The following is an 18,145-nucleotide window of genomic DNA, read 5'->3' as shown; positions in this document are numbered from 1 at the left end:
GAGACTCCGTGGCTGCCTTCATGCTCAACTTTGTCGCACAACACCCACTTTTAAAAATCAGAGGAGTCAGAAATGTCAGCCTGTCCTCGAAGGCAGCTCCCTGGAGCGTTAGCTGCCTCTGTCTTATTAAGTATTGTCAGGCATGACTCAGCTCTATCAACTGCCTGGGAAGAACATTTTATGGTCGTAGAAAATCACCTTAAGCAGAACAATGGAAGGCATTTAAGGTAGACAATTAGAGCTTGGTTGCTTTATTACTCAAAATCAAATAACCCTTTTCCTATTCTAGACAGGACAGCATAATCGCAACCAATAGGGAAACAGGGCTGCCTTTGCTTAGAACACATCAGATCACCCTGTCACCTCCAGTTACAACTCTCAGCCACTCAGACACCTCTTCTGTCTGGGTCACAAAGCTAGGTGAACTGTGGGTTATGTCATGTCCTTCAATCAATAAACCCTCAGTGAGAACCTACCACATACAACAGTTTATAATAGTTTCCAATGCAGGATAAAGATACAAAGAAGACATAGTTTCTGCTCTCAAAGATCTCACTATCTAGAGAGAGGGGACAGTCAGGCAAATATTTAATCACAATGCAAAGCAAAATGAAACAAATGCTAAAAAGAAAAAAAAAGGCAATATAAGAGAGCAGAAAGAGCTCTTAATTCTTACTGCAAGAGGGGTGGAGTTCAATGGTATCTTCACAGAAGAGATGTTATCTGGTTTAAGCTTGAAACATGAGTAGAATGTGCACTGGCAGGTACGAGGAGAGGAGTCCAGACTGACGGGGACCATGACTAGTCAGTCCATCAGTCAGCGGGGGCTAGATTACAGGGTGAGGGATGACTTAGCAGAGCATGAGAATTGTACAGTAGGGTCACTCAGGGTTAAGAACTGATTTTGTCTTGGTAGCAACTGAGATCCACCGATGGCACATGAAGAATGAAGTGACACATATTAATGATAGGTATGAGCAGAGATAAAGGGTGAGATGGGAAATGGGTCACACACATGTGGAACTCCACAGCTATCAAAAATGGAATTTATTTATCGATTTGTTATCACTGCATTCACTTATATAAACCACAGATGAAGTCAAAGTAGATAATTTCAGCAACCTGGGCTGAGGGGATGGGGAGGGATACAGTGAGGCTGTGGGCTTTGGAGGTGGCCCTTTGCCTTGCAATGGCTGGAGTGGGAGACTGTGATTTACCAAAATGAGAAGGACTGCTTCCCCTGGTGTCTGCTCCTTCTTCATCCCTCAGTCCCCATCATCATTATCAATGGTGACATTTCATTACAGTTTATGGGCCTAATTATCCACAGTCTTTATTGTTCCTCTCTCGTGGAGTCTGACTCAACAGTATTTTAATAACCAGAAACCTACTAAGTGCAAAACCTTCTGCTAGGCACTGAAGATACACAGGTAAATAAAAATCGTGCCTGTCACCATGGAGCTTTCACTCTAGAAAAGGTGACAGACCCCAAATAACTAATTTACTAAGTAATTAAGTGAATAATTACACAATAACTTAATTGCTATTGGAATAAGTACCATGAAAATAAAGTCCAGAATAATATGAGAGGTATATAACAGGGACCTTTCTTAGCCTGAGCTGTCAGTGCTTGGGAAGGGATGAGGGATGTTCCTTGAGGAACTGGCTCTTGATCTGAGTGCTAGAGAATGGAGGTGCGATGGGCAAAGTTGAAACTGTGTAAAGGAAGAACTTAGAGTAGAAAGGAAATAGTAGATGTGAATGTCTGGGAGAACCCCAGGAAGTTTCATTGCCAGGAACAGGAAAGACATGGAATAGGAAGAGGTTAAAGCAACAGGTAGGAAGCTGAACATACAGGTTCACACAGGCCACTGTAATGAATTAAAATTTAATTTTAAGGGTAATGGGAAATACTTCCAGGATTTTCATCAGAGGAGACACCTGATTTAATTTACCATGTTCAGTAGATAACACTGGTTGCTGTGTGGGGACTAGATTACAGGCCGTAAGAGTGAAGGAGAAGCAGCCAGTTATGAGGCTACTGCAGAACAGTCCAAGAACAAGACGGTGTGGTTTGGACTAGGACAATAAAGATGGAGAGAAGTGGACAGAGCCACATGAAAGAAGAGCTAGGATGGACTGATGAAGAGTATAAAGAAAAAGAGAGGCAACTTGGCTCAGAGCCTCTTGAACCTCAAACTTACCACTTGAACTATGGTGTCCCAGAGTTTTAGAGTCAGAAAGAACTAAATAATTTTACAGATGAGGAAACACAAGTTCAGAGAAGTTAAGTAGCTTGCCAAAGATCACCCAGTAAACTAGCAACAGAGCTGAACTGCACTATCAAGATCTTTTTTGTTTTCATCTCTATTTTTTTAGGGTCAAATTTTACCTCTACTTTGTTCTTTATTTTTAAAGCAAACACAGTAATAGTGCCATGCATGGGTCACAGTGAATAACAGAGACCCTGAGATATTGAGACATAAAACACGGGAGATACAAAGTAGCATGAAGAAAGGAACAGCGCCTGTTTTGTTCACCATTGTATCCCAATGCTCAACAAACACAGCTCATCAAGATGCCTCAGCAAATCACTGCACGATGAATGAATACATTTTCTTTCCTCGTCTTTCTTTTGTAATGATATTGAAAAAAACAACTGAAAAATAACACAAGTCTCAACTGATTTTGACTCATCAAAAACAGAGTAAGTGGCAGAGAACCATGGGATCACAGACTGGTTTCCAAGCAACCAGTTTTAAAGAGTATGCTACTACCTGCCTTTCCGTTTCCTAAAAAATTGATATGTAAATAAATATCTGGAGTTCATCAAAACCCTTCTGGGCCAGGGTTTTATCACCTCTGCAAATGTGGATTCTTGAAGGCAAGCCCCCATGTTCAAATGCAAAAATCTCAAACCTGTTCTCAAAACACCGAGGAGTGGCTTGTGCTTACCCAGCTTCCAAGTGTGAGGTGTTTTCTGACTGGGCTTCCGCTTCCTTATTTGCCTTTAGTGATTACAGAAAACTTTTAAATACGTTCTCTCACTAGATCTTCACAACGACTCTGTGAGGTAGGCAGGGCTGATATTTTCATCTTCACTTTATAGATAAGGACACTGAGAGTCACGTGGAGCCAGGATTTGACTTCAGTCCGGGAATTTTTTCTGCATTGGATATGGTGAATTACACAGGGCATTTTCTGACCCAGGACATTTTCTAAACTCACATAGCACTGGGATTTAAATTTGTTACACTAACAGAGAAAGTGCTCAAATCAGAGATTACGGGCTGAGTCCTAAGAAGACCTCTGAATTTACCATGACTTCTCTTCCTCCTCCTCCTCCTCTTTCTTTTTTAACCACTTTATTGAGGTATGACTAACATACAAAAAGCTGTACATATTTAATATATATACCTTGATGAGGTGGAGATACGCATACAGCTATGAAACCATCACTACAATCTATGCCATAAACATATCCATCACCTTTAAGTTTCCTTCTGCCCTATTTTTTTACTTACTTATTTACTGTTTTGGTAATAAGAACATTTTACCACCATTTATAAGATCTACCATCTCAACAAATTTTTAAGTATACATATATAGAATTTTTAATTATAGGCAGGATGCTGTTCAGTACATCTCCAGGACTTATTCCTCTTTCATAACTGAAACTTTGTACCCTTTGCCTAATACCTTTCCATTTCCCCCTCTCTATAGCCCCTGAGAACCACTGTTCTACTCTTTACTTCTATGAGTCTGACTATTTTAGATTCCTCACATAAGTGGTATCATGTAGAATTTGTCTTTCTGGGTCTGGCTTATTTCACTTAGGGTAATGTCCTCCAGATTCATCCATATTGTCCCAAATGGCAGGATTTCCTCTGTTTTTAAGGCTGAATAATATTACATTGTATGTATATATTTGTATGTATATATTCTTCATTCATCCTGGAAAACATTATGTAAGTTCCTTGAAAAGTAAAAACAAAACCACCATATGATCTAGTATTCTAACTTCTGGGTATGTATCCATAGAAATTGAAATCAGGATTTCAAAGAGAGATCTGTATTATCATATTTATTGCAGAATTATTGAGAATAAACATGCAAGCAACTTAAATGTCCATCAGTCTCTCCATATTTGATGCAATGTGATTTATCTTAAGGAGTCATTCTTTAAAGCTGTCGATCATACCCAATCTGAGACTGGCCTGCTATTTCAATATTTCAAAAATGCATTTATATTGGTACAGTGAACTTGGAAAACAGTTTGGCAGTTCTTCAAAATGTTAAACATAGAATTACTATGACCCAGTAATTCTACTACTAGGTATAAACCCAAGAGAAATCAGAACATATGTCCATGCAAAAACTTGTAAGCAAATTCTCATAGCAGCATTATTCATGATAGCCAAAAAGTGGAAACAACCCAAATGTCCATTAATGATGAATGGATAAATAATGAAATATTGTTTATCAATAAAAAGTATTGAAGTATTGATACATTCTCTAACATGGATGATCCTTGAAAACATTGCATTAAGTGAAAATATTATTCTAAACCTGTCGCAAAAAGCCACATACGATGTAATTCCATTTATATGAAATATCCAGTATAGGCAAATCTATAGAGACAGAAAGTAGATTAGTGGTTGCCAAGGGCTGGAAGTGGGGCATAAAGGGGATGAAGTTTAGCAGCTAATAGATACAGGGTTTCTTTGGGGAGTGATAAAAATGTAGTGATGGCTATATTACTAACATGTCTGGTTTTACTGCTTGCAACACATGGAGTCCTTAGAAAAAATGTAAAATAAATGATGTCCTTAGTAGCAAAAGGGTGGGATCCCTTGCATCTGCCAGGAAAAAAAAGAATAATGGGCTTGGGAGTAGAAAACAAGGGTCTGAGTCCTGGTTCCTCAATGTCCTAGTTCCTCAGTTTCCCGGTTTCTCAATGTATTATCACCTAACCTTTATTTCCTTATCTGCTTGATAGCAATAATGATATGCTTTACCATTTATTCCGAGCATGAAATAATGCAAGCATTTTTAAACTGTAAGGCACTATATGATGTCATTCACCACTGTAATGATTAGTGAATATAATGATAATGTGAACTATATCTGGCACGTGGCGTAAGCCCAATACCACGTATGTTTATTACATGGAGAAACAAAGGAATGCTGACAGGTGAAGGAAGAAATCCTCATTTGTTCAACACATCCATAATCATGCCTACAGATATTGAAATACTGACAGCTGGCTGAGTATACTCTTCAGTACTGAACTCTTTAAAAACTAAAACTAAAACGAAACAAGTCAAAACAAAAAACAGCTGTCTGTAATCAACAGAAATGTTTAAATGAGCAGATAAAATAAGTAAGAATCAGAGTACATAGGTACTTTGGGGGCTAAGTATACAGTATTGGCAAACGTTGATGTGGGATAATAGGGACTCACTGATTCAACTTCCAAGTATTTAGGTAGCTAATGTTTATTTTCTTGACATTACGTATCTAACAAATACACAAATACCAGCCATAATTATAATGTAGGGAAATCAACAGTTATAGCTCTTTTCTCTCTCAAAGTTCCTAACTTTGTGCTTTGTGTCTACCAAGGTCATTTCATAAATACTGAAATTATCTCTTTATTAAAGAAGTTATTAACATCCAATTCACAGATAGAAATAAAGAGCCAATGCTTAAGCAACATTATCTGTCATAATTGCCCCTTGCTTACCATCCCCAGGTCTCCGACAGGTCTTCATTCTTTCTTTCGAATATGAAGTTACTCTTTATTTCTAATTATAAATATAATCGGATTGTAATATATTCAGACAATCAGTAAAATTACTTTAAAAGGAGGGCAATACATCCAAACATAATTCCACTTTCTAAAGGTAATCACTGTTAACATTTGGGTGTATATTCTACCGAAGTTTTTCTACATACACGCACACATGTGTCTGCAGTGGTGTGCTGGTAAACCAGCCAGTGGGTGAGGAGGGAGCTAACTTGTAGCACCTGTTTATGAATTTCCATGGGATAAATATTCTCAAGACGGCCAATTTCAAACTACCACACTTTGACACCTGGCTTGAAAAATTCCTGAAAATTGAACAACTGGCTCTCACAAGCCAGTGTCATCCGCTCCAGCAACCAACTGCCAGTTTTTAAAGGTTTCATACTAGTCCTGCTGTATGGTACCTGTTTTTAAACAGAAACTTCTATCACAAATTTACTTCCATATAAACAAATATAAATTCATATATATTTATAGGGTCCATAGTATTTTATTTTATTGATAGAGCAATTTATTTAAGCACTCTTTACCAACGAATAATTATATTGTTACCAATATTATCTATTTTAACAATCCTATTGTAGAGCTCTTTTACCTGCCTGTAATCCTGCCGACTGGACCAACTGTAGAGCTAGGGCTGGGTCTGGAGCTCACAGACACCTCAAGCCCATTCCAGACTGGGTCACAAACCCTTCACACGCCAGGCTGGGTCCCCAGACCCCTCACATACAGGTCTATGAGCTAGATAGCTGGCAGAAAGGTCCTTGGAAGCAGTAGGTTCAGAGAGCATGGCTGTGTGGCAGCCACCCGAGGCAGACACCAACCAAGTTCGGGATGCCACACATGTGCACTAATTCCACCCCCCCCACACACAATTTGTTTACAAAGAATGAGCTGCACCACCCCCAACCAGGCCTAAGGCGAGGGCCCCTGATCAAATTATTCTATTTTCCCAAGACCTATGAAAAACACAATTGTGACTACATCTTGATACATTTCTGTGATTATTTCGTTAGGATATATGTGTGGAAGGTTCATTATGAAGTTAAAGAGAGGCATTTTGGTGGCAGCTTTGAAACAAATGGCCAAGGTGCCCTCCATGAAGTCCATTCTGGGTATGCTCTCACCCCCGTGTATGACAGTACTATACCTGGTCATTTGACCACCATGTCCTGACCAAGGCTAAGTAAGATTGTTCTCTTTAATCTTTGCCAAACTGATGAGTGAAAAATGGCATCTCATTGTTGGTTTAATTTGCATCCATTTTCTTCCTCATGAACTTGAGCTTCTTTTTAGTATGATCAATTTATTTTTATCTTTTTTGGACTACTTGAACTGCCAATTTCAAATCTTTGCTCAATTTACCTCAGAGTATACTTTAAATGGGAAGTATTTCTTTTGGGTGTAACAGCTACTTGTATTTGATGATATTAAACCTTTGCCATATACCTATATTTCCCCAATTACTCATTTGTCTTTTAAGTTATATTTTGATGTTATGCTAATTTTTCAATCTTTATGTAGTCAAATATATCAAGCTTTCTTTTATGGCTCCTACCTTTGATGATATATCTAGAAAGACTTTCTCCATTCCAAAGTTATAAAAATGTTTGCATATATTTTTGTCTAGCACTTTTAGGGTTTAATTTGATTTTTACATTCAAATACTGAATTCAATTGAGATTTGTTTTAGGGGAAGGTGTAAGGTAGGCATTTAACTTTATTTACTAAAAAATTATCCAAATGTCATTGCATTTAAATATAACTTTTTCCTCTGACTCTGGATATTACTCTGGGCAGCTGCCAGCTGCATAGCTGGCTTCTTTTCTTTTCTGGATTCCTGTTTTCATTTCAGTTTTGGCCTCTGAGAATGTCTTGCCAACTCAGCAATTCATTTTAAAAGACATTTATTTTTAAATGAGGAATTTCTAGCTGCTTTACAGCAGAAGGATTGTTTAGAAGACATTGTCCACCATACTGAAAGAAATTAAATTTTTCTCTAATCTAGCTCCTACATAGCAGCCAGCATGATCATTTAATAAGTTAGCTGGATAATGTGAGGGCCTTGCTCAAATCCCTTCAGTGGCTTTTTATTGCAATAAAGGTAAATGTGACAACATCCTTAATATATGCTGGGCCTTGCCTACCTCTTCCTCCCATACCCCTTTCCCCTGAGTTCTTGAAATTCCTGCAACATTGGCAAAATGACTCTTACGGCTTCAGGGCTTTCAGATGTGCCATCCCACTGCCTTTTCCCTCTGCTTTGCACATAGGTGGCTCTTTCTCATCCTTCAACTCTCAATAAAACGACGTCTTCTTAAATTGATCTTCCCTATCTACCAGGCAAGTGAAGTATTGTCCTGTTACTTTCCATCAATATAATGCCCTATAGATAACTATCATAGAACTTTTTATAAAAATGTGTTCAGTTACTTGTTTTTTCAGTCTCACCCCTTCCTCAAGACTGTAAGCTCCATGAGAGCAGAGATAATTTCTGTTGTGTTTACCAATACAATATCTAGCACATACCTATACACTATGAGTGAATGGATGGATGAATGAATGAATGAATGCAAAATGTCTTACTTGTCTTTATATTCCCTGTGATACAAAGCTTTGTACATAATAGGAAACATCTACTGAGCAGGGTTTCACATCTAATCTTAAAGGACAAGCCTCCCTAAATGTGGAAGTTATTTAGATTTTTGACCTGTATCTATTAAATCACAAATCTCAAAATAAGAGGGGAATAGTTAACATCTTTTTGTGACAAAAATATTGCATGCTTTAAAATGGATAATCAGCCCTTTAAAAAACTAATGTCCCTGAGACTCAAGAGAAATCGTGCATTAAACCTGCTGGGATTTTAATCCTGGAGAGTTTGCAGAAAGTGAAACAGCTTACCTATGTATGGATTGGTGATAATCCCCCCAGCCTAATCTTTTGTGTCCTTTCTGAATCCAGGTAACAGTTATTCTAGCTCTTTTGTTGCTGCACACACACAGAAAAGACAGTTTCTGAGAAACATAAAACATTCCAGCTCCATCAGAAATAAAAGGGAACTTGGAGTGAAACCACAATCAAATTTCAAAATTCACATCCAATCACTGCCAAAATCTAGCAAAAAAGAACTGGCATTTGTAGACTATAAAGAATTTTGTAGAGTTATACCCTGCTGGGTACCAAAAACATCTCTGAGCCATATGTAAACATAATTTGCTAAGTCCCTTAACACGGGGGAAGGGACAGTGCCTGGCCTGCAGTAGTTGTGTAAGGAGGAAAAGCCAGGGAGTTACAGTTAGTATCTCTGAGTTAGCCACATGGGAAGCCAAATGAATAATGCCAAAGCAAACCTGCAGTATACTGAAGTTAACAGCTTCCCACTCCGCTCAAACCCACTGTGTCTGTACGAGCCACCTTTCCTCCATCTATCTGCAATCTCATTCTTGTTTAGAACTGCTTTTCTTTAGGAAAATGACTTGGAAATATGTATATAACCAGAATATATACAATTGAAGTGTACTGTATATGATTCAGAAGCCTGGAGCAAATCCATTTGAAATAGTATTTGCAATGTGAAAAATCACATCTTAAGTTCTCTGTTTTGTTAAGTGGTTGAATGTTTCTTCTCGAATGTGTGTGTTCTATATTATCAATTATTGACAGACAGCTCTGGTTGGCATGTTTTTAAAATGAAGAGTTTTAATTATAAAGAATTCAGTGGCAGTATGGTGTATTTAAAATATGCATCTTGAAGTCAAACAGCAATACAAATTTTATCACTTACTAGCTACAGTGAGCTTGTACAAGTTAATTCACTTTTCTGAATCTGGAGTTCCTTACTGGTAAATATAGAAAAACACACCCTTCCCCATCTTATGGGGCTATTCAGAAATTTATGTGATATTATATAAACATATTCCCTGGTTCAATTACCTTATTTCCCTTACCTTCTTCCCTTTCTATTGTACTTGTGTGTGCACGTACACACACACACACACACACACTCCACTGTATAGATCTTACCAATTTACAGAGAATTAAAATAATAGAGAATTAAAGCCATGTTTAGATTAACATGATCTTCCTTTAGTGATTTAAAAGAATCAATATTGTATAATGCTTCATGGCTATTATTGCAGCCATCAATTATCACTGCATTGTAGATGAGAGAAAGAACATTTTTAATACAAGGATATTTAGACTAATAAAGGTGAGATAACTAAGAGTTTGCTTTAGTAAAGCAACCAGGAAGACCTTGTCTTCACTTTCTTCCTGAAATCCCCCTTAGCATATCACTTAGAAGACCGCATGCAGTGGAAGGGAGGGACTCCTCCAACATTTCCATTTACTAATTACTCTATTCACAATTTCCATGATTTCAATTATTCTCCAAACAAAGCTACAACCCCCTCCCAGACCTTTAAATAAGTTAGGTTTCTACTGAGCCTCAAGCAATCCCTTGTTAGTAGGAAAGACATTTCACAGCTCAGGTCAATTGCAAACAACAGCAGATTGTTTCTGCCTTAGAACTTATGAACACGAAAAAGGGTATCCAGAGCCCTACACTCTTGCTTGCCATTTCCCCTTCATTATTGTGAAGGGCATGCACAGCTCTAAGCCTCCACCATTTCTGTCGTATACTGCCTTCAGAATAAAAGTATCATGATTGACAAAGTGACATCCCTGGAGACGCTGACAGCTTTCATGGATGGAGGTGCACTAGGTGTAAGGCCACCTCTATAATATTTGGGGTTTCTAGTTCTACTCATCATTTTAATATACTAGGAAGCAGGAAAAGAGTAAGGGGAAAAAAAAACCTGAAAAAATTAATTCTTTGAGAAGAAAACCATACAATGCAAAGCTCAGGAAAAAAGGGAGAATATTTAAGTGTGATACTAATGAATGCTTTTTTGTAATCTGAAAAAGTATATAGCTGGGTATGCATCACCACCCGCAAATCCCTCTGGGAAGAATGTCTCTATATCTCTATTTTTCTTTGTATTTCTATCTCTTTCTTACTATCCCTCTCTCTGTTCTCTCTCTTCCTCTTCTCTTCTTTTCCTCTCTCTTCTTCATTTTCCCTTCTCCTTCTCTTTATTTTCCCTTACCTTCAATGAACATTAAGAAATGCTGAAGAGGCATTTAAATTCAAGCCATGGATGTCAAAACACCTTGCACAAGAGAAATTCAATTTTCCCTAGGAGGCCAGATATATCAAAGAAGTACAAAGAAAATTAGAAAATACGAGGGGACTTCAAAAAGTCAATGGAAAAATAGCATTAAAAGATAATACAAATCTTTCCATGAACATTTTTGAAGACCCCTTGTAAAAAGATAAAATTAATCTTTTCTCTCTGAAAAGCAAAAATCAGTTTATTAAGCAACTGTTTGGACAGTCTAAAGTCCCAGAGGATCTAGAGAAGGATAGATCATTCAGGTTACTTCAGGTTCATCAATTTAAAGCTATCAGGTTTACTGCGTGTAAACATCAAACCAGTCTATGGCGTACAATGAAAGGTTTCTCCCTCAAGTAAAAGAACTATGGTAAATAATAGTTGATAACAGTTGTGATCAACTTGGGAACAATAATTTGCACACCTGTATTTGCTTTAAAAAGTAATACCTTTCTATACTTCAACTATAGTTGTACTTGCTATGCAAGCCTAAGTAATTAAGAATCAAATAAAACCCACAATAATAAACTTATAAAGCAGAAAGTGTATATAGAAAAATCATTAGTGACTGATGGATGCACTTGCTTTCTGTTTCTTACCTCTTGAGTATCTACACTTATGGAGTAGGTCCCAAAGGTTCCACTGAGGAATCACAGTTGAAAAATCCTCTCACCTACATTTTGCTGGCAGGGCAGGCAAGCCCAAACCTTAAAGGGACCGCAACAGTTCTGTTATCTAAGCTAAGGGAAAAATGCAAAACCAGTACCTTCATGTACATATCAAAGTGCACACTCCTGTCTGCCTGGAAGAGCACTTCAAAAACTATGAAAGTATCTCAGAAGGAAAAAAACAATGGGATGATGGGTAAGAACCTTAAACTATTATTCCAGACCCTACAAACACTGTAGGAAAGTGATATGCATTTCCCAATCATGTACAGCCATACTAAGCATTTTGATTGCCATGGCAGAAGGAGAAATGAAATTCATAAAAACAACAGAACACAGTCAAGATTGTTCAGGGTCTGATTATTCTCTTTTCTCTCATTTTCTTAGCCGTCTTGTAGTTTCATTGTTCCTACAAGGCAAAGCAAGTCAATTCTGTACTTCAGCTTTTATACGTTTGGATAGCAGGTATTTGAAGTTATTGACTGAGGTTTTCAGACTATTTGTAAAATGTATCCATTTTCTCTCTATCTCTCAGAAATAAATGAGAAATGGTAGCACCCAGTGGATTGAAAAATAGAGCAATCATGGCATTGTTATCTTGGGTGAAAAAATATTTTACTTCCTAAAGAAGTTAATCAGCTAACCAGAAAAGAAATTTAAAAAACGGAATAAAAATGGGTAGGAACTGGCCTTGTAGTTAGTCACTGCTAAACTGGAGATCTGGTTCTAAAAATCTCATCTCAATATGGCAGAAACAAATATTCTGGAGGTGGGAGGGGAAAAACACAGAAACGAAGGTGATTCAAAGGGTAAATAAATTCTTATAAACAAAACCTTGCCACCTACAACCATGTGCACCAATAGATTCCTTGCAAAAATACTTGTTTCCCTTAACACAGCCATGTCAAGGAAGAATCGGGTCATTTTTCTAAACACAGAATTATCACTGTGATACAAGAAGCTGTTTATTTGCAAAGTCAGCATCAGGCCAATAAGTTGTGATACTCAAATCTCTTTTTAATCATGCTACAGAATACCCACCCTTGGGAATTATAAGTAACTTAAAAATAAACATGTGTGTTTCAAAATACAAATGCAGCTTAACAAAAAAAAAAAAGAAGTGAAGATATCTGCTCCCAAGAATCAGCATTTGAAGGACAACAGGGTGAAATTCTGTAATTCCAATGACCTTTCAGTCTAAGAATAAAATGAAATGGTATTCTTCATACATTCTCCAAATGTTTGGACTAAATTGCATAGAAACAAAGAGTGTTCAGGATGACCAGCCACGGGCAACAGAGACAAGTCTGAATGTTACAAGCGCATCCCAGTGTGGAGTTTTCAAAAAGTACATTCAAATAAAATGACACCACTGGGACTGGCAACGAATTGAATTCTTACCAAAAGCTGAAAGAACCTTACACAGCATTAAAATAGTATATGTCCTTGCAGAAGACAGACATAATTTTTTTTTTTTTTTTAAATCCTAGCCAACTATATTTAAATACACTAAACACAAATATTCTCTTTACCGGAAAGGATTCCTCTTCTCTAGAATCTGTTCCCAACCTGCCATTCCAGCTGGGCTTCTAAACACCTTCATACTATCCTTTCAGTTGCCCTACACTATTCTTTTCCCAAATAAGAGGTTTATTTCTTCCTAAAAAAAAGCAGTTATTCTTTGATTAAGAAGTCTTCCTCGATGATTAGTAACTTTCTTTGTTCTCTCCTGACATTCTTTGGCATTTATTTTCTATTTCTCTCAAACTTTATTGTAGAACCCTTAGAATAAGAACCTTCCCTTATGCATCCTGGATCTACAATATAAAATGGTCAAACACATGATCTTTAGAGTGAAGTGAAATTGTTGTTAAGACTGTCATTAAAAATAGTTTAATTAAATAATAGGAAGAGTGTACCTTGCATAGGTCCATGATGCATAATGTTCCTTAGTAAAAAGCAAGAAGGCAGAATTGGTTAAGATCTGCTAGTGTTACTGGCTGGTTGGCTGGTTGGTTGGTTTGGTTTATAGGTCAGGAAATTGTGACAAAAAGTGATAAAATGACTTCTTTAATATCATTAAGTAACTCACAGAGTACAACAGTCAAAACCTTAGACCAATGTCTCTCAGTAATGGATAAACCATCATGTTTTTACTTATTTATGTATTTCACATTGTGTAATTCACTCCGAATAAGTCAATAAGATCATTTCTACCGTCTGGAAATTTTATAAAAAGATAATGAAAAAGGAATCAGAGGATGTTACTTTCATTAGCAGAACAAAGTCCTAAAGAAAGGCAATGAGGCATTAAAAAAAGAACACTGATTTTGGAGTCAAGGCAGCCTTCAAAACCCAGCTCTATCAGGCATTCCGTCAGGAGCTGATGCATTTAACCTATCTCCCTGGCTCTTCATTTTATAAACTGTAAAATGTGTGTAAGAATCTCTAGTCCGCTCCCTTCAGTGTCTTCTGTGAAGTTAATGATAATTTGTGTGAAATTTAGCCCCGCACCTGGCACAGAGTCAACTGTTGACTTTGAAATAAAAAGCTATATTCAAAGATCTCTTTGTGTGTGCACATTTTGGAGAGACAATGCATTCCTGTAGTTTTATGTGATTTGTGTAGCAAATAATTTCAATATGGCAATATTTTTTAAATTCACCATATTGTATGTGGTGCCATTTTCACTATCTTCCCAACTTGGAATCACAGGTTCAAAATATTGATTTCTACTTTGAAGGCAACTTTCACAGTTCAACTTTCTAACATGTTGCCAGTGAAGAACACCGAAAGAGAAATGTGTGAAGAGTCGAAATTTTCTTTTTAAATTCCTGCAAACGGGAACTTCTTTGAGTTTAATATTGAAAATGTTTGATAGTACACCAAGCAAAAGTGGGAATATTGTTTTAAAGATAGGATTACAGTGATTTTCCTCTTTAAAAAAATGTTTTAAGGGGGTTGGGGTGAAACAATCCTCCTTATCTAGAAAGCACAGAAATCTTTGCTTTATAAGTGGTTCTTCAACAGCTGGCAAAAGCATTATTATCTGTGATCCCTTAGATCTTAATCTTCTTTCTAAATCATCTAAATTATAGTACAGTCCAAGGGGAGCTTATTTAGTGAAAATAACATGGATCTTTGGCACTGAGGAACTAGTTGAAGTCACAACTCTGCTAAGTATTAGCTGTATGACTTCCAGTAATTCACTTAACCACTTTGATCCTAAGCTTCTTATCCAAAAAAGGGACTTACAACAGCCCGAACCACCCCATGGTTTGGGTACGTGAATCGTATGACACTGAGTATATAAAATGCTAACTGATTTTCATGCACTATATTACTATATTACCGATTTAACTACTACATTGTAATTTCATTATCATTATTATAATTATCCAAGCTTTAACTCCTTAAAAGGAAGTAAACAGTCTTTTTTAAAAAATTATTATTTGCTTTTATCACCATCTGAGATAAAAACGTTACTCTCCCATCCTGAGAAAGACCATGCTCTGAAGTCAGAAGGTTATCTCTTGAAGGCCAGTTTAGTGTATATGAAACTCACTGCATGGCACTGAACTCTTATGCTGTTATGGTTCCTTTATGTAACTTTGGGGCTTCCATTAAAAGAAGGGTCCACCTGAAAAAGCTCAGAACAACAACATAAAAAACAACAAAATAAACCTCTTACTAATATCAAATGCACATGGAGCGCTTTCAGGTTGTGAGGATATGTGTCCTCTGTTCCTCACTGCAATCGTGTCTGCACTAAGATGGGCACCTGAAGCACAGGGAGGGCCTCAAGAAAGACCAGCAAGTCTGCCGGCATCTCCACTGCTGTAGAAGGCGACACCTTCCTGCACAGAGAGGTCGGTTGATCCCTCAGGATGGGCAATGATCCCTTTCTCCCCCAGTAGCCTACAGCCAGTTGCCCCTTTTATTTTTGTCAACAACACTTCCTTTTTGTTTCTCTCCCTCCAACTGGGAAGTGCATCACTGCCACAGACACAATACACCTCTTCATAGGGAAGGCGGATGAATATGTGCCAGATGGGCTGTGGGGATTACAACATGTTTCCTGCCCATGGTGACTCAATGGGGCTGGTATGAGAACTTATCTTATTCAAGAAGTTAGCTTCCCCTGGCAGAATTATGAGTCACTGTGCCTGTGTAAAAAACTCACTTACCAATAGCACTGGGGAGGGGTGGGGGGTCTTGGACAGATTACAGTAAAGGTCATTCAGAAAAGCAACACTGCCAGGACTGCTGGGGAGGGTTAGTACTCAGGCCACTAACTTCTGAGACTTCTGATCTCTCAACAAGAGTAACTCAATCACCTCTCCCTTTCCTTCAAGGTGAAGCGGGACATAAAACCACAGTGATGAACTATTGATATGGATCCAAACATGTTCCATTATAAAATTGCCCAGTTTGGAGAATGTGAAGGATATCTGTTTATCCATTTAAGATACATGTATTGAGCACCTACTGTATGTCTATGTGTCAATCATTATTCCAAGTGTTCGGATAACTAACAAAAGGGACAATTTTCTGCCATCAGGTAGCTTAAAGCAGAGAGAAAAAGGGAAGAAGGAAGGAAGGAAACAAGAGGGAGAGAGGAAGGAAGGAAGGAAAGAAGAGAGGGAGGGAGGGGAAAGGAAAGGGGACAAGGACAGGGGATTGGGGGAGAAAAAAAGGAAAAAGAAGAATGAAAACGAGGAGGAGGGAAGGAGAAAGAGGAGGAGGAGAAAAGGAGGAGAGAAGAGAGAGTTAACATCAGGAAATGACGACTGGTGTGTGGAAGACTAAAGCAGCACAGAGGGATACAGAGCGATTGGCAGGGCTATTTTAGTTAAGATGGTCAAGGAAAACCCCTGTGAGCAGATAACATTCAAGCATAGAATAAAAATCAAGTAAGAACAAATTATAATCAAGGGTTATATTCAAGGTATTTAAACATCAGGACATCAAGGCCTCACTAGTTAAATGGGACACCCCATCAAGCAGGCCAGATGCTGGTCTCAATAGCCAGAGAACTGTCTCCTATGGTGTCCCCGCTGAGTATCAGCCCCGGTTACAATGTACGCTTTCCTCTGTGAAGCCCCGAAGGGCCAACAAGTTTAGAAGATACCTCTACTTTCGGCTTTGAGCTGCACTCTGTCCTAGTTACCCCTCCTTTAGTGTTATTTTTGGTCTCTAATACAATGCTTTAGGCGGCATAGAAAAACGGATGATCAGGATTGTAGGAGGGCTCAAATCCACACCATGTGAAAAATGGTTGAAGGTGTGTATTGCAGAACCCTGGGGCCAAGGTTATATCGTCAGTTCTGAAGGTCTCTCGCATAGAAAAGGAATTAAAGCAGTCATATTCAATGTATAGTCCATGGTGTTCAGGGGAATTATACATGGGAAGATTTTCTAAATGAAGATCCCTAGGTACCTTGCTTTAAAATTAGAGAACTATTGCATTAGGTATTTTCTGTTTCAGTCAAGCAGTTGAACCAAAGAAATGTACAGAAATGACAAAGAGACAAATTTCAGTTTTATGTACTAAAAACTTTCTAAGTTGATTAGTCCAAAATCATAATGGGCTGTAATTAAATGATCATGAGGCAAGAGGAGCAGACGGTGGTTCTGAGCAGTAATTCTGGAGATGAGAGGAGACCTTCAAATATCAAGTCCCTTCCAGCTCTGATTTCATATGATCCAGGTCCATGAGGACTGAGTTTAGTTATTCAGCTCAGTAAAGGTCTTGGTTAAGTCTGCTTATGAAGCAACATTCAAAGAAAGAATGAGCCAGAAGACAGGACCTTTCTTTTCTATACAGAAGCAGGATGACAGAAACCCATCATAATTTTTTTAAGGTCTCAAAGGACTGTTACCACTGAGGCCTTCTCCACCTCTCAAGTTTGGAAAACATATCATGCTACATCACTACCACTTCTTTTCCCATAGGACCTGAGGTAAGGGAAAAAAGCAGTATTCGAGTTGGCTTGGGTGTGAAGGTGACAAGGATTCCTGTACTAATACACACCAGACCATTGCCCCAAGTGCACTGTGTCCCACGAAGAGTAGAGACATCAGAGTTCTTCCCATCGCCAAAACTCTATGATTCTTCAGATCTATGATTTTGTGCTACTACAGAAGCCCATGGAAATAAATAACATTATGTTCTTTTAAATTCATTCTCAGAAAGAGTGTATACATTACCCTATTCATGACTTGCATTTTAATAGATTGTCAAAAGCCATCTACTTACCTGAGGCATCACTTTGCAGGATCCCATAGAAGTAGAGACTCATCATGCACCACACAAGTCTGGACATCCTGTCAACATAAATATGAAGTTAAGGGAGAGTACTTATTACTGTCAAGTGCTGAAATAATAACTAGTGTGTGTGCATGCTGACTATGGAAACTGCTCTAAGAGTTTTACAAGATCAACAAATTTAATTGTCAAAACCAACCAATAAGATAGGTTTTGTTTTGTT

General features: G+C 37.9%; 1 protein-coding gene across 2 annotated transcripts in view; it reads right to left on the bottom strand.

Moving 5' to 3' along the window:
- Positions 1–18,145, bottom strand: part of IL1RAP (interleukin 1 receptor accessory protein) — a 120,464-nt gene that overhangs the window by 61,571 nt on the left and 40,748 nt on the right. For both annotated transcript variants that reach the window (XM_063107726.1, XM_063107735.1), the window contains exon 2: positions 17,914–17,981. In XM_063107726.1, the coding sequence (XP_062963796.1) occupies positions 17,914–17,980 (67 nt within the window). In that variant the 5' untranslated portion in view covers position 17,981. The remainder of the gene's footprint in view (positions 1–17,913; positions 17,982–18,145) is intronic.

Source organism: Cynocephalus volans, chromosome 1 (assembly GCF_027409185.1).
Source record: "Cynocephalus volans isolate mCynVol1 chromosome 1, mCynVol1.pri, whole genome shotgun sequence".
NCBI classification, from domain to species: domain Eukaryota; kingdom Metazoa; phylum Chordata; class Mammalia; order Dermoptera; family Cynocephalidae; genus Cynocephalus; species Cynocephalus volans.
Note: the sequence above shows the minus strand (reverse complement) of the source record. Positions and strands in the feature narration are given on the sequence as shown.